The 27998-nt window shown below is 37.5% G+C and overlaps 3 protein-coding genes across 12 annotated transcripts in view; all 3 read left to right on the top strand.

The window, feature by feature from the left end:
* The window catches only part of Ephrin (ephrin), a 69965-nt gene extending 63228 nt beyond the window's left edge, over positions 1 to 6737 (top strand). The window contains exons 2-4 of the mRNA XM_069060124.1: positions 4256 to 4566; positions 4627 to 4884; positions 4943 to 6737. Of these exons, the coding sequence (XP_068916225.1) occupies positions 4256 to 4566; positions 4627 to 4884; positions 4943 to 5076 (703 nt within the window). The 3' untranslated portion in view covers positions 5077 to 6737. The remainder of the gene's footprint in view (positions 1 to 4255; positions 4567 to 4626; positions 4885 to 4942) is intronic.
* On the top strand, positions 6705 to 20874 carry LOC138139704 (ataxin-7-like). 7 transcript variants are annotated; one of them, XM_069060118.1, is made up of 7 exons: positions 6705 to 6833; positions 16976 to 17063; positions 17118 to 17407; positions 17462 to 17851; positions 17900 to 18166; positions 18224 to 18373; positions 18838 to 20874. In XM_069060118.1, exons 1-7 carry the CDS (start codon positions 6789 to 6791, stop codon positions 19342 to 19344), a joined length of 1737 nt encoding a protein of 578 aa, XP_068916219.1. In that variant the 5' UTR covers positions 6705 to 6788; the 3' UTR covers positions 19345 to 20874. The 7 variants fall into 7 exon arrangements, with proteins under 7 accessions (XP_068916219.1, XP_068916218.1, XP_068916224.1 ...); XM_069060117.1 differs by having other exon boundaries at positions 17459 to 17851; XM_069060121.1 differs by lacking the exon at positions 6705 to 6833 and adding an exon at positions 15885 to 16186 and having other exon boundaries at positions 16979 to 17063; positions 17459 to 17851.
* An 834-nt stretch (positions 20875 to 21708) lies between these two features.
* Positions 21709 to 27998, top strand: onecut. Of its 4 annotated transcripts, none has more exons than XM_069060467.1 (5): positions 21709 to 23660; positions 25153 to 25225; positions 25972 to 25995; positions 26168 to 26280; positions 26332 to 26469. In XM_069060467.1, the coding sequence occupies exons 1-4, from the start codon at positions 22337 to 22339 to the stop codon at positions 26277 to 26279; spliced, it is 1533 nt and encodes a 510-aa protein (XP_068916568.1). In that variant the 5' UTR covers positions 21709 to 22336; the 3' UTR covers position 26280; positions 26332 to 26469. The 4 variants fall into 4 exon arrangements, with proteins under 4 accessions (XP_068916568.1, XP_068916567.1, XP_068916566.1 ...); XM_069060466.1 differs by having other exon boundaries at positions 26165 to 26280; XM_069060465.1 differs by lacking the exon at positions 25153 to 25225 and having other exon boundaries at positions 21711 to 23660; positions 26332 to 27998.

Genomic DNA, 27998 nt, shown 5'->3' with positions numbered 1-27998 from the left:
AGTGTAGGCGATTGCTGTTCCTCTTGTTTGGTGAACAGCCAAGGAACAGCTCTCTTCAAATCTGGTTCTTTAGCAGTATTCATTTATGTATGGCGACCAGTATTTATGCATATGTTACAGACAGAGTGTTAAATCCAGGTATTCTATACGATGTCTAGTCGTTTTATAAAATTCCTGACGTTTTAAAGCAAAGTGTGACGTATTTCACACTTTCCCTGGGCATTTTATACATCACCTAGGCATTATGTAGAAAGCCAAAAGCTATTAAGTTCTAATCATTGTCTCACACAAAAACTTTACTGTCTAATGAAACAGTAAAATTTCTCTCGCTCAATACATGTGTAAAAAATACTTCTTGTCGAATTCAATTGTTTTTATATTTGGCAAATGCCAACTTCGAAAAAAACTGTAAGGTAGAACACTTCACCTTTTTAGTTTCTCAAAAATAACGGACTATTCTAATTCGGAATGGAATATTTTGTCTTCTTTGGAGATTTAAAAAAATCTATAGAACCCTTGATTGTCGATTTTATGTGAGTAAACTTTATTAATGTTTCGACATGAATTTTTTCAAACAAATAAATGTACAATTAGGCTTATTACGAGTATAAACGAATAAGTACATCTACGAAAAACGAAAATTTCAAATGGTATGATTTCAGAAGTCCTGCCCCACTCAAAAAAAGGAACGAATAAGTTTTTTAATCAGTATAAGTGTGCTTACAGCCTGTACCAAAAATGAAAAAAATATGTTAAAAATTGGTGGAACGAGGGCATTTTGAAAATTAAGTATTGATTTTTTTGCTCGGGTCAAAAATTAGAAAAAGTAAATTTTCATTTAATTTTGGTTCTGATAGTGACATGTGCACTAAAGGTAGGTAGGTACACACCAAATTTGAAATCAATCGGTTGAGTAAATCTTGAGATATTGTGGCAGCTATTTTAAAAAATATCGTTTCGAGAAAAACGTGTTTAAAATTTTTCGTAGCTAGCGTTTTAACGCGTTTTTTTTTCAACCGCTCTAAATGGCTATTTTTTTAGAGAAAGGTATTAAAAAAATGTTTTGCAATATATACAGCGTCATATAAATTATTGTAGTCCAAATTGGCGTAAAAACTGAATGTAAAATTTATGATTGCCGCTCCATATAAAAAATTATGAATAAGTGAATAGACACCGTTCACACGCAGGAGTTAAATTGATTGTAAAACAACTCAATATTCTTAGATTCAATCAATTTAGAAAGAAATAAATAGAACTCTCATCACCGCACTCTTCACCTAAAAAGTGACACTGACAGTAACAAAAATTGACAGTTCACAGTGAGGCGGCAAAAATTCCATATCATGGGCATGGTTTGTTTCGACTGCAATCATTTATAATGACCTGTAGAATGCCTAGAAAACGTATAAAATATCTTCTACTTGATAAGTTGCCGTTTAATTTCATGCACTGTATAAAATGCCTAGACGTTTTGTACTTACTGTGCTATCAACAATTATTTATATCAAAGAAGTCTTTGAGATTTTGGACGTATTTCTACAGATGGTTGCATATATGTACTCGTTTCAATTTAAATTTGGAAATTTTTGCCAAAACTCGGTCAAACAGGCACCAGCGCTGTATATCCAATCTCCGTGATTGAAAACACCATTCCGAAAATAAGATGACATAATCTTTTATGTTCTGAAGTAAAAACCATTACTGAATATGTTCTTGTCTTTCTTGTCTTTTGGTATAAAATTTGCTTACACCTGACTTTTGAAAATAATTGTCATAACCACAAACCTGATCTAGGGAGAATTTACGATACAGATGTTCTGAAACAAAAAATCTTTGAGAGAATGGACTTTATATCGGGTGTGTCAAAAAGGTCGGATAAACTTTTTAGCACTTTTTTTTTTTTTTTTTTGCCTTTCCCTTTTCACCTAACAGGCCTATCAGGTACCTTTTACGGTCGGCTTGGTTTCTTTTTCCTTTGTGGTGCGGCGGGACTCCGGGGTACTTTCCCCGGCTACCTACGCCCACCCTCTCTCCTCTCCTTTTTCTGGACGACACAACACGAATATCACAACACACAACATCCATGGGAGGCCATCCGGCCTGGGATTTGAACCCTGCTGACCTCGCGGTGGTGTCGGGAGAGTGTCGCTCTTCCTTCCACCACCCTACCGTCAGCCCCTACTAGACATACACACACATCCATGGCCCGGCGGTGTTTCCTTCCTTCGAAAAAATCCTCCCCCTTCGGTGGGATTCGAACCCACTAACGCCGGCACCGCGACCTCGGAGCACTGTCTCCGACAGCCATGCGGCCACCGAGCACATATTAAGTACTATTCATAGATACCGAAAAAAATAATAAAAAAATCGGTACTATCTTTTTTTAATAGTATGTATATGGCCTCTTTAACAGTTGCAGAAAAAAGACTTGAAACTAAAAATTCCTTTATTAGATCACTTAAGTATGGTATTAGTTGTATGGTTTACATTGTCATAAAAGTATTTCAAGTTTTAATCAAGTTAAATTTAGTGGATAAAAGTGCTTTAAATGTGCAGTAGCATATGACAACATTGTAATATTTCTATGGTTTCCTTTTAATTGTTGTAAAAATATCTATTTCTGGTTTCCAAGGAAATATTTGTACTTGATGCTAATTTCGACTATCGCTATTGAGGTAACATAGTGCAATGTTGCCGCTTTGGTCATTAATTTTTAAAGAGTTACTGGCTACACGATGTCTGCACAAAAAAATTTCCTTCAAATTAGAGATTTCTGAAATACCTCCCAGCTATGCTTAAAAGTTTATCCGACCTTTTTGACACACCCGATATACATATCTACTCGTACTCGTTAAGAAGTGTACCTTCCAAAGATTGAAACGTTAAAAAGGGATCTCTTTGAAGAAACTCCATTGCCAAATTGGAACATTTCAGATACATATATCATAGATTTTTTAGTTTATTTGAATACGAGTATTAACATTTGCGTTTTTGTATGATTTTATTTGCATTTTCAAATACAATTAATCTACAACGTAGAGAATGACCCATCACTCGTATGTTATGAGAACGGGTATCATCATTCATCGAAATAATTGGTAATTTTAAATTAATACAAACACACTTTTTTAAATGTATGCAGGTATATGCTGACAAAATATCATCTTTTTATAACATAGCTAACACTTTCAAATATATCATTTTTTAATACTTATTGTAATTTGAGTATGGTTCAGTGATCGCTTTTTACAGTAATACAATTTCTCCATTTCTTTAGAAAGTACCGCGAGCAGATAAATTGAAGCCAAACATAAAATTAACACAATTTGTTGACGTAATCTTCCATGGTTTCACTCGGTTTCAAAACGAATAAGTCAAAACTTTAAATTCAATTTTTTTCCGCAAAAAGTTTTGCGAAACGTGTAAAATGTAACGAATCCATTTGATCTGTCAAGTGTGATACGTGTTTTATTAATTTCATTCTCAGGGTGTCCCTCTTTCAGAGCTCGTGGTTTCCAAAATAGCCCATCATTCCAGCGAACGGTTTTCACATTTTCGACTCGTCACGGTTGCGAGTCGATTTTGAAAACCGTTCAAAACGGTTGCCGACGCACGGTTAACCGGTTTAATTTTTTGACGGTTTGACGGCGTTACTGATCGTGGTCTTCTGGTCGTGTAAAAATGGATTGTGCGGATTTCGTGACGCATTTTTGATATTTGCATACAGGAGACACAATTGATCTGTCGACATGGCGTACACAAGCTCGACGATATTAATTTAGAGCGGTCAGAGTAAAGGGCGGCTACCAATATATCTCACCACGGGACGGAGTAGTTATTAGACCCCCTTCGGTAGAAACCCCCATTACGTCTTTCTCCCCCGTCAGTCGACACCTACCGACCTACCACCGATGAACCGTCATGATCTCACGATGTGAAAGCCGACACTCACACAGGTGTATTTTTTCATACCTTTTAAAAGTAGTTTAATTATTACAACGCTTGGGTTTCTTTATACGACCACTTTGTATATTTTCTGCAAATCATTGTTTTTTATGCGCAACAATACAACTACATGTTTATTTCATTCGTATCATTTAGAAAAAAAAAAAACTATTAATTTTTATTGTACCTTTTCCGCTCGTTTCTTCGCGTTATTCAAGTCGATTCGTTTTCCTTTGAGCTCTAATTATTGTCGCCAGACGAAATCGGTGTTGCACGATATCCACAGACGGTTTCGTTGTTGTTTCAGATTTCGCATCGACAACACTGACCACATCATCGATGTAAATAAGGGTAACGCCCAATTTGAATACGACCAAGTCAACATCATCTGTCCGGTATACACGCCGGGGACTTACGGAGATGACTTAGAAAAGTACATTATTTACAACGTGTCAAAGGAGGAATACGAAACGTGCAGAATCACGAACCCCAATCCGAGAATCATCGCCATATGCGACAAACCTTACAAGCTGATGTACTTCACGATCACATTTCGTCCTTTCACACCTCAACCTGGCGGTCTGGAGTTCTTGCCCGGCAAAGATTACTATTTTATATGTAAGTAAAAGATCGAGTCGGTGCCAGTTCACGGTTGTAACAACAACGTCGCCGTTTCAGCGACGTCGTCGAAGGACGACCTGCATCGGCGAATAGGGGGGCGCTGCTCCACGAACAACATGAAGATCGTCTTCAAGGTGTGTTGCGCCCCCGACCAGAGCCAGAACAACTTCACGACGAAGGCGACATCGACCTCTTCTACGATGCTGGGCTGGCCCGACGTCCGCCGTCCGATGGTCGAAGTGACGTCGTCGTCGACAACCCAGTGGGTCGCCAGGACGGACGCTCCGCCGACCAGGAAACCTACCAAGAAAATGAGTAAGTCTAGATGTTTTTTCCGAGAGGACGTCCGGTGACTTTTCTTTATTTCATGCAGACGAGTACGAGAAGCATCCGAACGAAGTGATGAAAAACGAGGAGTTGACGTATAGCAAAGGAGTATGGTTGTCGGCGGGTCCTCCAAGTTTTCTCGTAGTCATTGCTTGTATAGCCGTCATTCGATGGCGGTGAGCTAAAAGACGAGGACGGGAGCGAGGGCTCGTCTCCAGCTCCACGTTCACACATGTTGACACTTATCTGTAAAATACTGTAAATTATTACATGACGTGTCCGCGAGTGCGTGTATAACGGCGACACTCTAAATAGTTTTGTTTATAAGAAACTTGCGCAAAAAAGCCAATTTTTGTAGATAAAAATAGTGCGTTAATTTAAGTGCTATGAATTTTTTTCAGCGCGAAGCTGGTGTGATAAAAGTATTAAAAGACTCAAAGAGACTCTACCATCTAATTACTTCTCGCAGCTACGTCAAACTTTGTGCAATTTTTAATATCTAAAATACCTAGTTTACTATGATTTTTCTCGTTTTTAAATTCGCGAGTAGTAATTAGGTGATTTCGTATGTGTACATAAAAGTGATATTGTCATTGAAACGCTTCTTGTAGTCCTTAATAATTCCCAAAAATGCCGACTGAAACACTTAAAAGTTTGGGAACTGCAAATGGTAATTGCTCGTTATTTTTAACAGGAATTGTATAACTTATTTTTATTTTATTGCCGTTACCGGTTTATGGAAGGTGTCATTTAGTTCTTCCACTCTCAAAGTACTTAACTAGTTAACTTACATTCCCGCTAATTTTAGGTCTTGTTTACCCAATTTACACACTTTGAAGTCTAAATTTGTTTTATCCGAGCTTTTGGGTGTGTCTGTCTTAAAACGTATTTTATTATACTATGAAATAGTTAGCGTGTGTCGTTTAGCAAAGACCTGTATAAAGTGTAGAGCGTACGTGTTATAGATATTATAAATTGTATGTTCATTTAATGGATGAAATATTTTGTACTTCTCTTAAAAAAAATGTGTAAACAATGCAGTGTAAAAGTAAATGGTTGTCTGATCGGAATTGTCAGAGCTCTACAGTAGTTCATATGAAACATCAGTGTAGGATGTCGATCACGTTTATCGTCATCTCAATTGTTGGGGCCAACCGAAAATTACCGAATCGAGTGGCCAAATACATATTTAACAAATCCGACACTCGATCTGTGTAATTTCATAAATCTGTAATAGTTTCTTCACAGTATTATATTTCATTGTGCTTTTTCTTAATCGATAAGTTTGTGTTGTACCGTTCATGTTCCATATTCCTTGGTGTCTAATTTTTACCTCACCTAACGTGGGTGCATGTACTAATCGCACTTAATCAAGCCAGTATTTACTTTTATTTTACTACTTAACAACTGTACGCGTTCATGTTATCATATTACTTCTTCAAAATCATCGTGCGTCTCTTGAAAATGTAATTTTTGTACACATTTAACCAGATGTCATGTTATATAATGTAGCACTCGAACTTTCTGTAATCCGGTGCTTACAAAAATATTAATGTATATTGATAAAAACTCACCGACTAAATCTAAAAACGACTCGTTCAGTATAAAATATCTCTTCATGATGCCTTGTTGTATGTATTTACATCGCTGATAATTTAAAAGCGTGGACTTCGACCAGAGAAATATTTCTTTAATCAACAACTAGCAAGCAGCACTCCACGCGTGTACGTGCATCATTTCATCCGGCATAACAATTCGACGTTTTTAAGTTATCTGTGAGAATATATGGACTAGAAGTAGAACTGTAGAGGCACTGAGAATAAACAGGTACACAAAGTAAATATTGTTCGTTCATTCTTTTTTATTTCCTTTCTCCAAACTACGAAACAACGATGTTTTACAAATGGTCGAGAGGGGGAGACCGGGACAGCGTCGAGGTAAGTGCAGATTTCTATTTTTGGGTTTATTAAATTTTCATTTCGCGAATGATACGTTTGTGTCATTGTTGAATATTTAATGTCGTTAGTCATTTGAAATGCAGCTGAAATCATACGCGAACGCATCCTTAATCCGGAAGGTATAAAAGGGAGACATCCGCTTATGTCCATTACCGCGACGTCCTTTTTAGACCACCCTAATTGCCATTTCATGGCAAACTTTGCCGTATCATTTTTAGATCCTTTATATTAGTCGAATGTTTGTGAGGATTGACGGTTGCTTTAGCAACAAGCAGGACAGGTATTATCAGTTTCAATTTATATAATGACGTTCGCTGAGAAGTCGAGATAGGCACGCATCACAAAGTTCTCCATAGTTACGAAACTAAGTCACCTCGAAAGAATAACATAACAAATCACTGGCCACTTTATTCCGTCGTTTGCATACGTAAAAGGTGAACCTGCGACGTAATCGTGAAATTTTCTTTGATTTCGTCGAATAATAACACGCTGCGCTGCGAGTTTACCGAGCCGAAGATATCCGGCCTAATAATTAATAGGAATTGATGATCTAATAAGTTATAATAAACATTTTATCCTCTCGGCTATTAGACACTTCCTGTGTCGTATCAGATTTGACCATCAACAACAATGACCTTTTTAGGCATTCTTCACTGTGTCAGACACCCATCGCGGTTATTATTTCTTTTCGTACCGGCGAACATTCCTAATATTTTATTCTAATTACGTGCTACCGTGAAAATCGTTAATTAAAAGAAATTCACAAGTGCGACCGTTTCGAAAAGTTTCTTCGCCGCAGCCACGGGACACAATAACATACAAGTAAATGTCGAGAGAATCGGTTGCATGACTTTGTAATATGAAGCACAAGTGCGACACGCATTCGTGATTTCAATAACTTCCGCTAGGTTGAATTTTGATTAAAATTTTTACCCGACTACGTCAATAATTAATTTGCAAAAGGCGTGTGGAGGTAATGTGACGAAGCAGATGTTAAATGGAGGCTTAAAATTAGGTTCTAACGGTACACACTCGCTAACTATTTGTTCGAAGATTTTTTTTCACCGGCCCAAAGAAGAGTTTTATTTATAAACTGAAATCGTTGAGTGATATTTGAAAGTGGTAAAGCGCGGTGACATAGTATTTTTGTTTTTGTGACGAGGATCGTCTGGTTTTTGCCAGCGAGTTGACTATTGACCTGCTACTAGATAATGGTCTCTTTAACGATCGGCGATCGATGACGATCGGTCTCCGTCAATAAGAACTTAGCAGTTTGTACTACATAATTCAGTAACTGGTCTATCTATCATTGTCAATTACCAATAACAAGCATTTATGCAGAGTGGCTCTTACATCCAAACCGGGCGAATTGTCCATCTGGACGTTCCCACCCTCGTGGTCGAATTACGAAGTGAATACTCTCGACTCTTGACTCTCAAATCGGACATGTTAGGAGTATTGAATACTTTAATGACTTCATATCTGATTGCGATATATGAGTCTTGCACGGCTTCGACGTGTTATTTAATTCTTACAAGGCCACTCGAACGTCGAGCAATGTCAAACCGAACTGAATGTGCACGTGAGATAGATGTGAAGGGCGATAAAGGTGTGAATAGCTGTTAATTAGTCGAGTTATTTGGCGGCAATACTCTTTACATGCTAGTTGAGGTTTCATTGTCAGATCGATGCAGCTAAATGTACTAAATAAAGCCACGCCAGAATGCACTTTTACCCTTAATTGAGTGTCTATTGAACGGTGCTTCTCAGATCCCAAAAAAGACTCCGTGCTCTCAACGAAAGCCCTTTTTTGGAACATTTGTCACTGTTCGTTGAAGCCCTCGGTCATTTCGAGGTTTTTAATGCTGACGAGATTCCTTCCCACTTTAGAAATTCCCTCGTCCCGTTTCAACTCGACCATCGTCAAAGAAGCATTCAGAAATCCCCAGTATAACCCGAATTCTATCAACAGTAATTGTCGATATATCATCGGAGGTCGTCGCATCAGCGCAGGGAGAAACGTCGTTTCTCAGAATAATTTGACAGATGGCTTTCAGGTATTTCGTTCTCGTCAAATACTGATTAATTTCGCAAATAATCCGATTACAAAAATGTAGAGTAACCTGCAAAATATTCCGTCAAGAGTGGAGCTTTCAGCTTGTAGGTTTTCCGCGCGCTCAGTCCACCTTGCGCTGCTTCTGCTGCTTTTGCTGATGTCCCCTTCTGAAGTCTCCACAATTGAAAGTGGGCCGCTCCAGCCTTTTCATTAACACGACGATCGATGCAGATTCTGCAATGCAAAGGTTGCGTACGTGGATGCGGAAAATTACACGCAAAAAACTCGACCGGCACAAAGTGCAGAAAAGCGAATCTATTTAACGAGGTTGTACGTTCCTCGTAATTACTGGAAACTTGAAATGTGTTCTTCTTCCAACCCTTTCGGCGACGTTGCCACGCAAATAACAACGACCAACGCGGACCCAAGTACGAAGAGACAATTTGGGTTTAACGGCCGACCAATCTAGATCTGATAATGGCATCCGACTAGAGCCTGTTAATAAATTTCCTAATTAGTCGAGTATGTGTGTATATGCATATCGTCCAGAAGCATTCGGAACAAATAGTTCGATACAAATCCCAATGCAAATCACACGATAATTTATCGATGCCTTCGGTAAACGCGTATCAGATTCCCATCTTTTCCTGTTCTCATTAGGCTCTTCGGAAATATACGAGGGGTGATGACATGTCAAAGTGGAGCTTCTGAAAACAAAACCGACCCTTTCCCACCAATCCCGATCATCACGACGAACCAGAATCGGTCGTCGTGAGGAATGGCCAAGACCCCGACATCAAACGTTGTCGAAGCGTGTTTACGTTTTCTTCCATCTACGGCAAATTTTCCTTAAAATTCGAAACGAATAGCTCAACGGACGGTGAAATTATCGTGTGTGGTCGATGCTTCCTCAGCCCCTCGTACAAGGGTAATAGCCTTGTGAGGAGGTATATAGCAGGAAAACATGTACGCAATACGTGTGATGCGTGAAAACGCACAAACTTTGGACGCGATAAGGGCGTCCCGACCATCGACCAATAGGCTTTCTGCAATCCTGGCAGCCATGTTGACAACCGCCCACGTTGAAACAAAATCCGGGAGAGCCCCGGATCCCCATATTACGCACAACTTTCATCTTCACCGGCGAACCAGAAATGGGGTTATGGTGACCGACACCGTTAGAAATGTCTTCCAATTTGATCAGAAAATCTTGTCACACCGTGCAAAAAAAAAGAAGAAGGATAGGAGTGACGACGAAGCCAAATGTCGTAATTCGACACCACAATGGCGCAGTGACGATGAGGACCAATAGACTGCAACTTATTGTTTTACATGCCCCCTTAAAGTAATACAATGAAGACAAGGTAACACTACTCCACCGTTCCAGGGATATATACCTACATCAATATACCTACACCCTCGCTAGACTCGACTCTTTGTTCTAGTAGCAGACGAATTCTGATGTGGTTGCGAGATTTATGGAAAAATTTTGTCGAATAACGCTAGTATTGATGGGGTTCGAGTTTAGAACGGGGTCAGTCTATGAGATTCACCCTGTCTGACATTATACTGATTGATTTGATCGATCTTTCTTGTTGGGGATTAGTTCGGAAATGACAGGTGTCAGGTGCCAGGACGTCAGTCAGATCGTTGAATTACGCTGGAATGTTTGTGTAGTAATTTTTTAAATCTTTTGTTGCCGTTCATTCTAGTTAAAACTGACGAGGGGAGGTGGTGTTATCGGATAAAACCAGTTAAAAAGTTTCCGGTTTGTGGGAACACAGCAGCACAACAACTCCCGAATCGAGTGTTAATAATGCCGAATTGATTCGACCAGTTTTGGTACTTAGGTAATATATTTGGCAATGTCTACATGTTTATGAGGAGGGCTGTTCTTTGTAGCCGTTGGTAATTAACAAGAAACAAAGTAAAATATCCTATAGACGTTGAACATTTTATGTAAATGGTTGAGCTATATTGGCTAAAAGCATTCTTGTGTAAAATAACCGGTCATGGCGTAATGCCGTCATGCTCGTACATTACCTGTCCCTCCTAAATGCGCTGATAAGACAATGAAATTCGGATAACAATTTCTTTATTGATTGCTTTTCATCGAATATTGTTTCATTTACAAACGACGGTCTAGGTGTTAATCTTAATGACGTATCCGCCATAAATCGTCCATATCAATATAACCCTCGGAGTTAGGTGTGCCTAACTTTATGACATGATAAGTTTTCATTTCTCAGCGCACCTCTGCCTCTAGACCACCTTCGCTCGAGATAGGCCGGAACCTCCTAACACCTTCGACACTAATCGAACCCGTGCATTAGACAATTATCATAAATCACCACGGCGAAACTGACTGTTCGGGAAAACTCAAACAAAAATACGATCCGATCGAGGCCGAAGGGTTCAAGTTGCATTTCCTCCTCCTGGTCTGCCTTTCCGAATCACGTGCATACGCTTCGCAAGGGGCGAAAGTGTGAAAAGGTCCGATACCGAGTGCCAAGTGACGGGTGGCGGCTTTTTCACAACAGTCCCGGCCAGACTCTATTAAAGGTGTGAATGTATCTCCAGATGAATGAACGAGAACAATCAGGACTCGAGTGTCGTTTACGGTTATCACGCTATTCACCACCAGTCTTGCTTAGTCTACACCTGCACATATTTTATGCAATCGTTCTTTACACTAATTAACTAACTAAATTTACGACCACAAATTTGTAGACCATTGCTAGATGGAAACAAAAGTCCTACTTCCACAAGCTAAAACTACTTCTCGACCAACGTTCTAAATGCGATCAAACTGATTAACAACACTCCAAAAGTAAAAGTAAAAATTAATTCAAAAAGGTGCACCCTGAATACAACACACGTCCATCACACAAATAGAATATTTTCTATCGATTTCTTTAGAGATTTTAACAACACTGAACACCGCTCAAGCCTCAAGCTCCGTTTGAAAGTTCTCCAAGTTGTATCTAGTTGTTCATTGTGTTATGTTGTCACCACATTTATAAATTCTAGTCAACTTAAAACATCAGTCAATCCTGTTAATAAAAAACAATCATTCAAACATTTAGACTGTCATAGCTTAATTGATTTTTTTTTACTAAGTGTGTAAACCAGCACAAATAATCTGATACGATTGCATAGCAGAATTAATATTGTAGATCGATGAGAACGAATGAGAGACCAGTTTAAATGAATAAATCTTGAAGTATGATGCCTTCGAAGATCTGTGCCAATCTCGTATTTTATTTTGTCAGAGAGTACGAAAAAATCAGATAAATGTTGTCTTGCTAGAACTCCTCAAATAGAACGAGCGTGTTTGTCTTTCGATCGTCGCTTCCAGAAATAAAATTAAAAATAGAATTAACTGATAAATAAAAAACTGTGGACAGTATTGTAATTAGTGATTCAGACACAATCCGTGTTAATTGCGTATTTTTAGATTAATTGAGTGATTTTTAATGAAAAGGCTGGTATCTCTAAACTAACGAAAATCAGAAAGGATTTTTTTTAAACTCTAATTTATTGCTATCGTTTTACAAGTATTTTCGTAATTTAATTTTTGAATAAGAGAATGGATATTTGAGATCATGAGATAATAGAGCATGAAGTTTAGGACACCTGCATAAATAGCAACCAAAATTTTACACACACATTGTTATGAAAAGCAGATTATACGACTTGATACGTTCTGTATATTTACATTATGAATATTTTTATTTTAAATTGCGATTTAGGGAGAGGTGCTCTGCTGTGTATCCAGAACCGTACAGCCCACGTATTTATCTAAATTCATAATCAGTACCACATGTTCGAGGTAATAACTTAACACATGCGACAAAAATGTTTAAAAGGGTTTAACTGTTTCGCAAAATTTCTAATTCAGGATTAAAAATTCGTCATTAGCGACGCAGTTTCTTGCGAAAGCAGTTTTTGGTAAATTTTTTGAGATTTGGCACGCGACGGCGATCGTCGTGTTTGTGAGTCTGGGTTTGTCAGCCGGTCCGTCCCTGTGTAAATATGTCTATTTTGCATAAGTGAAACGAACTAATAAGAATTTATCAGTGTTGTTGGTATTTTTATGGTTCAAGTAGCTTTGCACAAGGAGTCCGGTATTAAATAAAGTATGCTTAAAAAAGTGATCCAAAGACAAATAAAATCTGAAGGTTAATTTGGTATTTTAACGCATTTTAAAGAATCAGTGAATATGCCAAAGGCGCTTTTTGAATCATAACTTATGATTATCTCCGCTAAAGATGGTCAGACAACCAGACTGGACGGTCTCAGTTTACGTCTCTTATTTTTATTTGCAATCATGAAAAGTATATATTTGATTACGTTTACAGTTTGCTTTTTTCCGACGTCCTTTTTTAACAGATCGCTTAGTTTATTACTAAATAACTATCCGATTATTTTCACTCGCAAGTCTGTAATTTAAGCCTTTTACAACTTAAATATCCCTATTTAGAGCCCATTATAGGAAAACTGTACTCGTCGCTTAGAGTTTGAAATTGTACTTTTTAAAAATCACTATTTATCTTTTAGCGTGTTAAATTAAGTGTCCAGAGCAACCATCTATACACCACAATGGCGTTCGTCATACCAAGATTGTTTTTAATTGTGTTATTTAAATCGTTTTACTTGATAGACGATGAGACAAGCTGCTGGTTGTCTTGAGTCTTTGATTAGAATTAATGTTTCACTTATAAACGCACTAATGATGTGTATATTAATTGGTTCCACTCAATAAACCAATTTTATTATAGATATTACAACTTCAGTCTTGTTGTATTTAAATTTAAAATTCCGAAAGAAATAACCCATTTATATTATACCCTGTTTCATTATTATTTTACGTGTTAAAATCTTGCCTTTCCAAAACAATGCATTTTCAAAATTATTTAAAAATATGTACATGTATTACAAGAGGATTTTTTTTTATTTTACGCAAAAACTTCAGAGGAATTAAATTTTTTGCTTCATTTGGAACCTCCATTTCTGTTATTAAAATCTCAGTATTTACATAGTTCATTCTTAAATTAACATTTTCTGTTAAAATTTGGACTTAGAATTAATTTTTACGTTATAAATTTTATTACAATTCGCCGTGTTTTTGACAAACACTTATCACTGTTAGAAATAATTTCAAAATGTTGTCTTTAGAACAAAGAATTTGTCTTAGACCGGTTTTCGTCACATAATTACAAAATTTAATAAAAAATTTCCCAACACTTCATTATGTATCACCCAGGGGTATTCAGAATCTTAAACTTCGATGTAGGGTTGAATTATGTACAGAATACGGCGCAGAGTTAATAGAATAGTTTTACATTCAATTATCGTTTGATTTTTTCAAAAAAAAAGGAAAATATTTTTTCTGCATTTTCTTTTAGTTTAATGTTAAGTCTTCCTCTGTGTTGAAATAGACTTTTTAATATCAGGAATGGGGGTTTCAAGTGAAGCAAAAAATGTTATTCCTCTGAAATTTTTGCGTAAAATCAAAAATAAAAAATGTTTCCCTCTTGTAAACTCAATTCGGGGACATACTGTATAATCTTGGTTTTAAACAAACTTTTTGATATATTTTACGTCTCTTATTCATTAAAATTTGCCAATTCGAATGAAGAATAAGAGTATTGCTGATCTTCATTCTTAAAAATAAAAACTAATAATTGTACACCGTTTACGTGTTGAAGCGTTATCACTGTATCCTGTTTTTAAAAGTTGAATAATGTCCTGTATTTCAACATGTTGATATACAAAAGTCAAGAGATGTAAGACAAAGTACAACCAGACGTTTTATAATTTTTTCGTTAATATTTATTTCATTTTCTGTTATTAGTCAACAACTTATTTCAGACATCACGTATATTTTATTATACTCGTATATGTATGATACAAAAAATAAAATAGTTAAAACTTGCTGGTGGTTGCATTTTATAGGCTCGAGTAATTATTAACCAATTTATAGTTTCAATGCTCGTACGAACCGAATGCACTGAATTTATTTACACACCAATTGTAAACAGGTATGTATTGTTTCCACTTTTTTGTAAAGTATTACAGATACTCGTTTATCGTAAATCAAAAAATAGGTACGCTAATTTGGAACACAGTGAATTAAAATTTTGTGACATAACTGACATATGACTACAAACAGATTCAAAGAAACTGCAAGATTCTCGCCTTGATTCTTGTCGTCAAACGATGTTTAAAGAAAGAAATATTTTCAAATACATACAATTAAAAACGCAATTAAATGTAATTGTAACGGATATGTATCTATGCCAAATGTACAAGCAATAAAGATAGTGAACATCACTTTATATTTAATACAACTTCTAACTGCGTTCTTAAAATATTTTGATTATAGGAGATCAATATTTATCACCAGAGTGAATATATGCCGCGGTGTTATACAACCAACATTACACATTATTTGTTAATTTCATAAAATTATTGTAAATTATGGCAATTGTGTTAATATATTTATTAATATTAAAAAATAATAAATTATTATTTTATACGTTGTTTAATTTTATAGACAGATGAATTATATATACTTAACAAAAAATATTATAAAACCTGTGTTAGTTCAAAGCAATACTTTGATTACAATTCCATATTTTTTAAATCTGTATTGTAATTTCAAGATTTGAGTTATTAAATGTGGCTAGTTGGTAAACAGCATTTTTTTTCAAAAATTATATTATTACCTACAAACTTTAATTATCGAGAAAACAATTAATGAATTAAATATGTAGGTACATATATAAAATTGTAAGGGACGTAAATGAAACCTGGATTGTGAAAAAATGTATATTATAAAAAAGTTATACCTACTCCTATAATTTATATCGTTGTATTATTTGTTTTCTTTATTTATTTTATTACATCCGCATGTATTTATATGATATTATAAAATCAAATATTGTTTAATAGAATCTAATCGTGGCAACAATCAAGAGTAAGTGGCATGCTTTTGAACTGATATGTATTTATATTTTACATTTCAGACATTTTAGTGATTACATGTGTTCAATAATAGTTGATTCATCATTAGTTTTCCATGTATTACGCTAGAATGCATGTGTTCCAGGTTATTTATTTAGAATATAAAAGGTGAATAAACAAAAGTGTAATCACCGATATCATGATAACACAGTGTTAACGCCAATATATTTCCTCGATGTAACTAAAAAAGTTCTATAACTCCTCCGTCTTGTTAAAGAAGTTAACGTCTCAGTGCAGAACATCATAGGTCAGTATATCCGTGCACGTAAAACTTTTTTAATTCCTACGTAAACTGGAAGTCAACGCTGTACCCCAGAGGGAAGTTGATGTAACAAAAATTTACCTAATTAATAGATATGACGATAAATAAACAAATAAGTCAACCTGCTGCGAACACGTCAAGTACAATTTAATATTCATTTTCTGGTAATTTTGCAAATTAAATGGTGAATCCAAAGTTCGTGTCGGCTATATTTAGATTTATTTCCAATTCTCGGTTTTAGTTTAATATTGGAAATTTCCTGCAATCGTCTTGGATTTAATGACGAGGTTAGAGCAATAGATGGCAGATAGATGTGACGTAGATTTCTGTTTTGTCGGTTGTTTTCTCTTGTCGTTTATGCGTAGCATGTAAACGTAGTAATGACCGAAAAGAAAATGACAGAAGGCTAGCAGATCCTTTAAAGTTAATAAATTTTAAATTATAAAATAAAACCACAAAAATAAACCACTTTAGAAAATTATTGAACGGGTAAGGTTTGGGCTGGATAAATTAGTCAAAATAACGTCAACAATGTTGAGTGTCTTGGGGAACAGATGCCTTTAAAGATGACCGGTCTTAGATGTTAGTGCAAGACAACAAATTAATCGGTTTTTACAAGTAATTTTTGTATAATTTTCGTCGTCATAAAAAATTTGCTCAAACTTTTATATTTTTATAAAAACACATTTTGAGGTTAATTTTCCGATACTTGAACATAAGCCAGATTGCCGTCACAGATTGTTTATAGTTATGTTAATCAGTGTGTTTTAATAGAAGACTAAGATGGACAACTATTTTGAAAATACCCTCGAAGACGTGTTGCGGTGGGAATTGTTAGACCAATTAGGCGACGTAACTTCAGGTAACGTTAATTTTGCGCCAAATAAAAAATGTAGAACAGTAATTTATTGCACAGTGCATGAAGAGTTAAACGAAGAAAACAATTATGTTAGTCACCGACCCCAAAAAACTGTATACTCTCTCCAGAGGGATTACATATCCCTCTATGGCAGCCACCCTAAAATGGAAGATAGAATTTATAGCACATGCGGAGTGTGCGAACAAGTCTTTAATCCCCAAGTTGTGGCGAGCCACAAAGATCACTGTCCAGGTAAAGGCAAAATCCAGTCTCAACAATTGAAGAAAAAAGTGAAAAGCAAGAAAAAATTACAAGGGTCATCAGTGCCTCTTCCACCCTTGTTCAAAGTAAACATCTCGCTTCATCTAATAACAGATCTCTCAACGATTTGCTTCCAGAAGGAATCACCCGGTCCCCCTGTACTTTCAAAATTTTCTGATATATCCCCGCCTCAAGTCTCGCGATTAGTCCCTGATGTGCTTCCTATATCAGACCCCATAAATTCGACCCCCAAAATAAACGATGTAGCGGAACCCTCTCCGAGTACCTCAGTGGCTTCACCCCCCACGCCGCCGCCGCCTCCGCTACCCCCATCGCCCATCCTTCTGCATGAAGTTCCTCCGGTCGAAGAAAACGCGGCGTCTTCGACATCCTCTTCAGGCAATAGTCGGCATAAAAAGTCAAAAAAGAGTACCAAAGCACTTAGAGAGTATGATCCTGACATCCACTGTGGTGTGGTCGAAGGTCAGAAAGGACCTTGCACCAGGTCCATTACCTGTTCTAATCACAAGGTAGCGATCTTTCGATTCGGGGTCAGTTGTCTAAAAGTGCAATTCTAGATTCAGTTGAGAAAATCTGTGCCTGGTCGGAGCAAGAATATCCACGTGCTGATAGCGGAGAAGAAAGCAGCCAAGGAAAAAGAATCGCGAAGACGCTCGCCGACTCATCTGCTAGCCATCGAACCAAAACCGACGTCCGAATTGTTGTTCCCCCTCATCGAATCTGAACCAATTAGTTGTGATGTAAGTGAAAATACAGATGAAGTTCCAGATTTCATTGCGACTCCGACTCTTCCGTCTACGATCACGTTGGCCGACCTTCCAGAGGTAAGTCCTGACTTCTCACCTGGTTTTCTAGTAGTGTTTATTTGTCTAATTTTATAGAATGAGTTGCATGATGAAGTTGAGAGTGACGATCCCTCTAATCAGTTGGAAAGTGGATATTGCTCTATTGAAACTTCATTATCTACTAAAAGCTCACCTGTATTGTATTTTAATCCGATCAGTCCAATATTTGTTGTAACTCCCGTTCAAGTAAGTTTCATCACTAGAATCCTTCATTTAATCTAGACTAGATAGTTCGTTGAGACACAGAGAGCTTGTTTTCACTACTAGTCTCTACATTCTAGTGCACTTATTTGTTCTTGCACAAATTTGCACACACAAAATGAGTGGTTCTTTTGATTTTTTTTTTTCGGACAAATTTTCGTCATTTGAAATTTGATCAGTATTTAAACGATTTGTTGGATCTTATCTGTGTATATGCTCGGCTTGTTATACGATTACTCAGTGTTTATAAATGAAGAATTCCACAGGTGAGTCAAAATGATAAGGTGGCAGATGGCCGCAGAAACGACTCTTTCTCTAGTGTGTGCAAATTGTTTCTCTGTAACATACTGGATCCTGTTTACTAACACAATGTCGCATGAAGATGCTGCATGTGTAAATAAATCGGTACACTGATTGCGGTATTTTAATTGATTTGATCAATTTTATAGTTTATTCAGAAGGAGAACAGTGTGTTTGTGGAGGCGCCCCAACGCATACACAGTCCACCTCCCAACGGCTACTTCGTGACGTTGCCGGAGCCCTCGTCGAACATCAAACTGTACAAATCTCATCCCAAACCGACGATACTCCCCACGTACGGGGCGAGAAAAGTGGGTGGGGCCATCCTCAGTTCAAATCAGAGACTGGAGTATCAAAGAAGCGACATACAGATGGCTATTAGTACGAAAAGAATGGCCACTTCATCCGCTAATTGTAAAACTGCTTCATACACCGTGCCTCCTCAAAGATCTATTCTTTTGAAAACGAAAGGTATAAATAAAGTTAACTGTAAGAGATCCTCTACGGACAAGATCAGTGCTAGTGACAGTAAACAAATTAAATTAGCCGCTGACGTTAACGGGTTTATTTTACACACCGAAATGAGTGAAGTTGCTGAGGCACCACAGCCTAACCATTGTATTCAAGAAAATATTAATTTATTGAATATGAAGTGATTCTGTTATTTTAGGTAATTTCTGTAAATATCATTTACACTATATTGTTATTCAGGTTCTAAAACATTTTTTTTATTCATACCAATTATTAGTCAGGTGTGATGAATATATTTTTTTTATCCTAAAGTGTTCTAAAATTCGAGTCTGCAGTTGCGGCTAGGCAGACTATTTTAAGACTGTTTTCTTGTAATACTCTGACATACGCTTGTGGCCACGTTATATTGGACATTTCCAGTAATCTCCAATATAGATGAAATGCCACCCTATTATTCCTTTTTGTACTGTATGTAAGTGTGTTATTTATTGTATACAGGTCAGTCATTAAAGTAGACTGAAGCGTGATTAGTTTAAGGAAATCTATTTTTTTTTTGTATTTATGTGTTCATAATTCATGTTTTTTTCTCTTCATTAATCCATCTGCAATATTACTGTCATGTCATACAATTCAAAATCTTTAATGGCTACTTCAGTTGCGGTTTGGTGCTCAGCAAATTGATCTCATAAACACAAAAAAAAGAAAAAGAAAAAAGTTGTGATTAAAATATTTGTGGTTTTAAGAGTTGTGCTTCAATAATTTTAATAATCTAGTGATATTTGTACATATGTAAATATTTTCATTTATTTATTCAGTTCAATAATTTATTAGTTACATTTACCTACACATACTTTTTTGTTATTTTTTATATACACAAATTCAAAGATGGCATTTTTCATAATCCTTTATTTTTACATATTCAGCCTTTTTATATTTGTAATTCTACTTGTGAAATAATTCAACTGTTTGTAATGACGTCATATGTTCTCATGCATTTAGTAAATGTTTTGGTGTGATAGCAAAATAGAATACTTCATTTTTGCAAGCAATATTGTGAATTTGTTTTCCAATGTTATCAGTATTAGTTTAACTCACTTTAAAGTATTTTTAGAGTATCGTTTTTAGCAATAATTTAACTTGACTTTTAATATTCATTCAAAGGAAATATAAAATAATGGAATGTTAGAGGCGTTTTATGTTTTTACTTTTTTTTCACTTTATTCATTTATGTGCTGTTTTATTGGAAAGAAAAAAATTTATTTTCTATATTTAAAACATTTCATTGTTTGTTTTTCTTTTATTTTAGTTTTTGTTCCAGACACGTAATTATTGTTACTTTATCATTTATGAAATCGAAAGTTTTTGTCATATGTTCATTTATTGTATTCATAACATTTTGTATCTGAATATTCGAATGGAACATCACTGACCTGTATATGTCTTTGCGAATTTGTCGAATAGTCTAATATTGATAGCAGTGTACCTAATCATTTTTGTTTGTAGCTTTATATTTCAGCATTTATTATAAAGTAAAATATAATAAATAATACGCATTGTTTAACTGTGATCGTTTCACAAGCAATGCTCTATGGCTGTGAATATTGCCAATTTCATCAGGGCTGGTAATCCTACTGCCTCCTTGTAAAATATCATTTATTTTCAAATAGGTGATATTCTATAACATTTATTTTCGTTTTAATAAACTCTAGACTATCGATTCCGTTGCATTTATTTTTATTTGTTTATTATTTTATTAATATGTATATGTAGTATACATAGATATTTTCCCCGTAATATTTACGACTGACTATTTGTAAACCAATAATTGGCGCACAATCAAGAAAGTTTAAACTTTCGATCCAGTTCTCGGAATGAGTTGTAACTTTTTCATGACGTTGCAAATTTAATTTTAACGACAACGTCTTCGACAAAAATCATTTTAAAACGATTTCTTTATTGCGACACGTTTTTAACGATTTTCTAAGTCCACAACAGATAGTGGTAGGGTACTACGCACTTAATTAAGCGATCCTATACAGCAGGTCGTGAAGCGATCAAACCGTTACAGTAAACTGTAATGATTTAGAAAATTTTTATCGATCCGAAATTCGATAAGCGAACGACGAAATCCATTGGCGTAGTACAGGGTTGGTCCGGGAACATACTGAACGAAATGGAAAAACAAATGATTTCTTTATTTACAGATTATCGGAGAGGAGTTTCCCAAAAAATCGACTTTAGTTAAATTGGAGAATCGAATAAATTGCGTGACGTGTTCGGTTGGCACGAGCTAATTCATATTTAACGAATTTTAAGATACATTTTGTCCGGAGCGATAATTTAATTTTTGATGCATAATTGAAATGTTGAATTAGTGGCGTGCTTGTTGCAGGTGAATAGTTAATGATAAAAAATGGCGGCTAAAATGATAAATTACAAATTTAAATTTATCGCGTAGATGTCGCTCTGTTTGTTTGTATTTTTGGGGTAGATAGTCTTTGAAGCGGCGAGGGTGATTCCGTGAGAGAATACGGTGGCCGTGTCACGGAGAGGGAGCGAGCGGAGAGTGGGTTTTAATAAACGTAAGTTTCGCGGGGGTGAGAGTGCACCACCACCGGCGGAAGGTGAAGCGTACAGCGTACCGTTGGCCGTTGCGTGCACGAAGGGGTATGTGGCGTTAGTGCGTTTAACGTTTATGTGTCGGTTGCTACCCCCGTTTTCGGGGCGAGAGGAGGGCGACGCGCGGCCGGCGAGCGCAGCACGAGGGTAGGTACTAGGGTCGCGCGCAGAACCACCTGGCGTCGCGCGCTCCCCCATTCAATTCACTATCGACCGGCTGCGAGTAACAATTTCCCCACCGATACCAATCGAAATCGGAGTCCAATGAGAAAATCGGTACGGGCTCCGGGTACGCAATCGAAGTGAGCATGCGAGGAGGCTAGAGGATCGCGACCATGAGTGCCAGTGCCGAAGGGCTCACGGCTTCTGTGCTAGGCGGAGGACAGCCTTTCCAGAGGGTGACGAAGCGGTCGACGTCGTAAACAAAGCGCGAAGTGTTTCGGTTCGGGTTGTGCAGTGCAGTGCAGTGAGAAACGAGGGGCAGCTGCCGGAGGCGGCTCGGGGGACGACGTCGCGGCGCCAAGCCATGGCTTTTTCGATAAGCCGCCAACCCTCGTGATGGACCATATAGGCGACATGATCGAGCAGCAGGCACTGGGTGATCCGGTCGATTCTCCTGATGGTAGCGCGCATGCGGCCGGTGGCGGCATGGAGACGCAGACCGTCCGCATGAGGTTGGTGTCGCGTGCTGTGGTGGAGAGGCGTCTTGTCAAGCAGGAAGAGGCCGAAGGTCCTCTATCGGTTATAGTCCAGCCCCAGGACGACTCGCGAGACTCTGAACTTCTGAGTCCTGGCAAGCTGTCACCGACCTCGGTGAGCGTAGCCAACATGATCGACGCTGCCGATTTTCGAATGCAGCCAGAACCCACTTACCAGACGTTAACCTCCGTGAACGGCAGGCTGTCGCCCCCCGGATACAGCCCTAGCTCTTCATATGCGACCCTCACTCCACTCCAACCCCTGCCCCCTATCTCGACGATGTCCGATAAGTTTGCGTACGGCCACGCCGGCAATGTCACGGGGTCTTTCACGGTCATGCAGAACAACAGCCTAGGAATAGGCTTAGGTTTGGGTGTCAACGTGAACGCGGCCTACTCGATGCCCACCATGGGCATGACACCTCCCCACAACTACTCCTCTCCCGGCATGGGCCTGCAGCAGCAACCGAGCCCGATCAGCCCCCAAAGCGCCTACAGTCAGAACGGATTGCCGTCCCCGCAGAAAAGCATGTCCCCACCAGGATACGACTCTCCCTACGGAGCGCAACAGAGAGATCTCGTTGCGCGTTCGTTGCAAAGTCCGCAATTAAGTCCTCCGTCGGCTTCGTTGAACTCACCCGATGGCACTCTGGTGGGCGGCTTCGGTGGTTCCACTCTCAACGGTTTAGGTCTTCAACATCACCCACCGACGCTGGTCCAGATCGCCGCCCCTCAACAGCGCGACTGCTCGCCCTCGCCGCCCGTGCTCAGTTTACAACCTCAACAACAATCCCAACAGCAACAACAACAACCGCAACCTCAACAACAACAACAACAACAACCTCAACAACAGCAACAGCAACCCCAACCCGCCGTGGCCATGCAAATATCCTCCAAAAACGCCTCCTCCGGCGCCCTAAGTGTACCTGCAATAGCCGCCGATGTCGAGGAGATCAACACCAAAGAGTTAGCTCAACGCATTAGCGCAGAACTGAAACGCTACAGCATACCCCAAGCTATTTTTGCCCAAAGAGTGCTTTGTAGGTCACAAGGCACGCTCTCCGACCTACTGCGAAATCCGAAACCTTGGTCCAAACTCAAATCCGGTCGAGAAACGTTTCGGAGGATGTGGAAATGGCTACAAGAACCTGAATTTCAAAGAATGTCCGCCCTGCGTCTTGCAGGTTTGTATTAATGACGACACCCACATGACGGGTGCCACCTCGCACAATTGTTTCTCCTATCTACCCTATCTATACTACATTGCAAACCGACCCTGTATTTAGAACGCGGCACACTGACGTGACGTACGTTGAACTTTCACAAGGGGTTCCTTCATATTCCTTATAAACCCTTTGTCGTTTCTATAGGCCGCTCTTCAAAGGATGCCAAACTAGTTTTGCTCAATTTTTTTCTAACAAACGGTCGACTCATTCAAGATTCCTTCAAAGCACCCGACGGGACGAAATTTAATGCTCTCGTGCCATTATTTGGCGGTCGTTCACAACAATTGCATCTACTATCGTTTAGATTCCCACCGCGTTTTCTTCTAATCTCTTCGCGTTTTCTCAACTGACTAAGCTATAATGTTACCGGTGAAACCTTCTAAAACCTCTGGACATGTGCCTAAAATAAGAAACCATCCATTTCCCGTCACTCGTTTACTTTTTTACACCATGGCATTTATACCCGACCACATTTGCTAGGCTTCACACACATATGCACACCCTTGTTAATTAAAATAATTACGTTTAAAACACAAAAATCACCCACAAAGAACACGTCATGCTGTTTCAACCGCATTATTCCTTTAGAATTCATTTTTAATTAAACCCCTTATTTATTTTTCTCTAACTTTTTTCACGAACCAATTTGTTTTTTCTTTTAACTCACTGCAGTTACACCGGTATTTTGCCATTAAAAAAAATAACAATTCGTCGTTATTTCGACGATCCTTTCAATTTTTCTCCCGTGGTCAAAAACTTTCGTTTGTATTCCTCAAGTTTCCATCCACGTGTATAATTTAGATTTTTTTACCACATACTACCTACTACTACTATCTCTGTTCGCTTCGAGCACGTAAAAAAAATTCGAATTGCCAATTTATTCTCAGCGTCATCATTATTAATTATTAAATTTTGAATTTGTTGTCGTTTTACACGAACAAACAAAGTTACGTAATGTCATAATTTAAAAAAATAATATTTCACGGTTGATTTTTAATAGATTGCCAAAAAAAAAACGTAACGTTAACAGAAATACGCCGGGAATGTTAATCTTATCGATGTAAAGTTCAGGTTAGTCGAATGTAGTGTAGAAACTCTTCTATAGGTAAAGTATTGATTTTTACTTCAGGCTGATATTTCCCTGTACAGTTCCCCCCTTCCCGTTTTAATGGCATGGGTTAGTACACTTTTAAAGCATACAGTACGAAATAACATAAATTTCTATCGATAAATTCGAATGCGCTTATAATATTGACGAATCGTGCCGATTGGTGCGATTTAATGGCAAAAAATTCGATCGAGACAGACTTAAAATAATAATGTTTTCAAGAGAAAGTGAAATTAGACTCTGTTTATTATTAATTTTGAGAGGAGTTGTGTGCATTGAGAAGACATTTTGGACTGATATTGTTTTGTTGTCATTGTTGACTTCTCTCTTGTTTCATTGCAGACTGCCAGATGCGCAATGTAAACGTGAGGGCAGTCAACCCCAAACGAAGGAAACCATCCTCCTCTTCGTGCTTGTGAGTTTTGCTGTCTGTCTGTCTCGATGTATCGCGAAAAAAATTTTGCATGAATTTATGTTAGTCGATTCATAATAAAAATATATATATATATTGCATGGATTCGATTCAAATTGATCCATTCAGTCTTGGTAGCATGTTTTATGTACTATGTACTATTTATTATAGCCCGATTGTTGTTACAACCCCATCTCGTATCAGAATTGAAATTGATGTCTCGAGAGTGATGCATGGTGGAGACACTTTTGGCACTTTTGGTGATTTCCCTCATTTTCTCTTTTGCCGAGTGACTTTCCTAGATTAACGAAAAAGCGATCAATTCACGATTAAAAACGTTTCGATGATCCGGTTCGGCTTGTTGTTCGTGAATAATTTTCCATCGAGTCGGCTTATTTTTTCCCGTAATTCGGTAGGTAGTGGATTCGTTGTTCGGAAATTATGACGGACTTAATTGGACGTATGAACAGTTAATCTTGGAACGTCCCATTGACCAAGTCAGACAATTAAGACAGAGTGAGAGAAAATCCAATTTCTATTTCGCGAATTAATGACCAATAGGAAATTCAATACAAACTTGATTAGCTAAGGTTGCTAATTAACAGTAACGTTATCAGAGTAAATTAAATTTATTAGATGGGGTAGATTGGGTCACAGACTTCACTCTTTATCAAAATTACATCGGTGCATCTTTCGTTACAACTTTTCCATCGCAGTTATGATTAATATTAGTTATTTTTCTATTGCAGCTGCGCAGATCCCACAACGAGGCAGTAAGTATCTTGATTATTAGGTACCCTTCGATAGATATTCTTTTTCAATTTACGTCATTCGCTATTGCCATGGTGAATCATCACGGTGATTAGTAGTAATATGAGAAAGAATCTCGATTCCTGACAATTTTGTTGCGCAACACGGATCACTTTAGAAATTTCTTTGGAGCAGGTTGCAAACGGAAAGAGGAGAATACGACCAGTTCGGAGCAACTACCCACACCCAAGAAGCCCCGATTGGTTTTCACCGACCTCCAACGGCGTACTCTGCAGGCTATTTTTAAGGTAAATCTGCGGCCCGGCGTCGGGACCGTCTCACTTTGGCATCGATTGCAGGAAACGAAAAGGCCTTCGAAGGAGATGCAGGTTACCATAGCTAGACAACTGGGTCTGGAGCCGACGACAGTGGGTAACTTTTTTATGAACGCCCGAAGAAGATCGATGGACAAGTGGAAGGATGAAGATCCCAAATCTGCTTCTACGACCATACTCCACCAACAGATGTCTCCGGGGTTAGAGCAAGACGATCCCGATCAGGATATAGATTTGGACAATGACATCGACGATCAGGAAGATGTCTTGTGACATGCATTCCGTGACCGCCATTTGTTGATGCTGTGACACTTGACAGTGACGGCGTTCCTAGAGTTTAGATATAGTGTAGACCCACCGACAAGTTGTGTATTTGACCGTGGAACAAAATTCTTCTTCAATCCTGCTCTTCACGAAACTTTTCGAGTGATCTCATTGGCAAGACGTTGTGTTCGGTTACTGCATACGATCATCCACCAAAAATGTGTTACTACAATCTTTATTTCCATTGTTAATGTATTTTTTATTTATTTATTTATTCGTTTTATTTATTTATTTATTTATTTGATTACGTGTACCGTGGATCCAGTCAGTATTATTTAGTCGAAATTTATAATTCGACTTGCCCCAGGGTGAGTGACAAATTATTATGTAAGTTATCATCAAATAATAATTACGGAACGAATTTTTTTAACGATCCATACCTCTTTACATTCCGTTATCATGGTTTACGTTCAACAAAGGCTGTATTTTACCTCATTTTCTAGTCATTGAATTGGTTCAAAATTATTTATTGATAAGTATTTATTTGCCTGTAAATACAAACTGACAAATTGTTATATTGTAGTTTTAAGGAAGTTTTTTTTTTTTTGTTAGAATAGACTTTTTAAGATTTTTCAGAATTGTTTTATTATTAGGTTATGTAATTGAGATTGAAATTTTGTTTAGAATAGAAAAAAAATCTAGTTTTTAAGTTTGTTTTGAGTTTTAATCATAGCATTAATGTGATCATTTGGTTTAATCTGTGATCTGTTAATTCATCAAAGAACAAAGAGTCGTTATACAGGTCAAATACAGAGAATTGAACTTTCTTCACAAAAAATGTAAAATATCAAAATGACGCTATATTTTGGTAAAAAAAGTCAAAAGTTTCTATTTTAGCACAAACAAAAAGAAAGTATCTGTACTTCAGTACGTTAGAAATAGTTGATAATGTACAAAATTCCATTTCCATTTGGTATTTTTTGTGTAAAGAATAGTTGATTCTGAAAGTCGGGGGTAGGTATAAAATTTGGCAGAGTGCCCAAAAGAGCACCTAGTCTACGTACCAAAAATATTTTTTACGAATTATTTCTTGTAATATATTGTAGTAGTGTAAAGCATTTCTGTTTTGAAGAAAAAGAAAAATTTTCGAGAGAGGAAAAAGTAATGACATCGTTTCGAAGACGCAAGAGTGCAAGTTTTGACAATATTTACTAACATAATCGGGAGAAGATCTGTTGTTACTTTTTCATCGTAGAAATTTGTATTGAAAGTCTGTGACAGTGAAAATAGAATCATATTTAATAGTACTGGTTGTTAAATCTCCTATGTAAATATTGCGAGACAAAAGTATTTATATATAATTCCCAGCAATGTCGGGATCACTTTTGCTATGGTCTTTCTGTAAATGAATACATAATCTAACTGTA

Source organism: Tenebrio molitor, chromosome X, assembly GCF_963966145.1.
Source record: "Tenebrio molitor chromosome X, icTenMoli1.1, whole genome shotgun sequence".
NCBI lineage: Eukaryota > Metazoa > Arthropoda > Insecta > Coleoptera > Tenebrionidae > Tenebrio > Tenebrio molitor.
This window is presented reverse-complemented; position numbering and strand designations above follow the sequence as displayed.

Bases quoted from the DNA above. Each gene is read 5' to 3' on its own strand.
- LOC138139704 (XM_069060117.1), top strand. From the start codon at position 6,789: ATGTTTTACAAATGGTCGAGAGGGGGAGACCGGGACAGCGTCGAG. The intron at 17,408-17,458 runs GTAAACATCTCG...ATTTGCTTCCAG, and splicing joins CTCTTCCACCCTTGTTCAAA to AAGGAATCACCCGGTCCCCC. The intron at 18,374-18,837 runs GTAAGTTTCATC...TCAATTTTATAG, and splicing joins TTGTTGTAACTCCCGTTCAA to TTTATTCAGAAGGAGAACAG.
- onecut (XM_069060464.1), top strand. From the start codon at position 22,337: ATGGACCATATAGGCGACATGATCGAGCAGCAGGCACTGGGTGATCCG. The intron at 23,661-25,971 runs GTTTGTATTAAT...TTTCTATTGCAG, and splicing joins GTCCGCCCTGCGTCTTGCAG to CTGCGCAGATCCCACAACGA. The intron at 25,996-26,164 runs GTAAGTATCTTG...ATTTCTTTGGAG, and splicing joins GCAGATCCCACAACGAGGCA to CAGGTTGCAAACGGAAAGAG.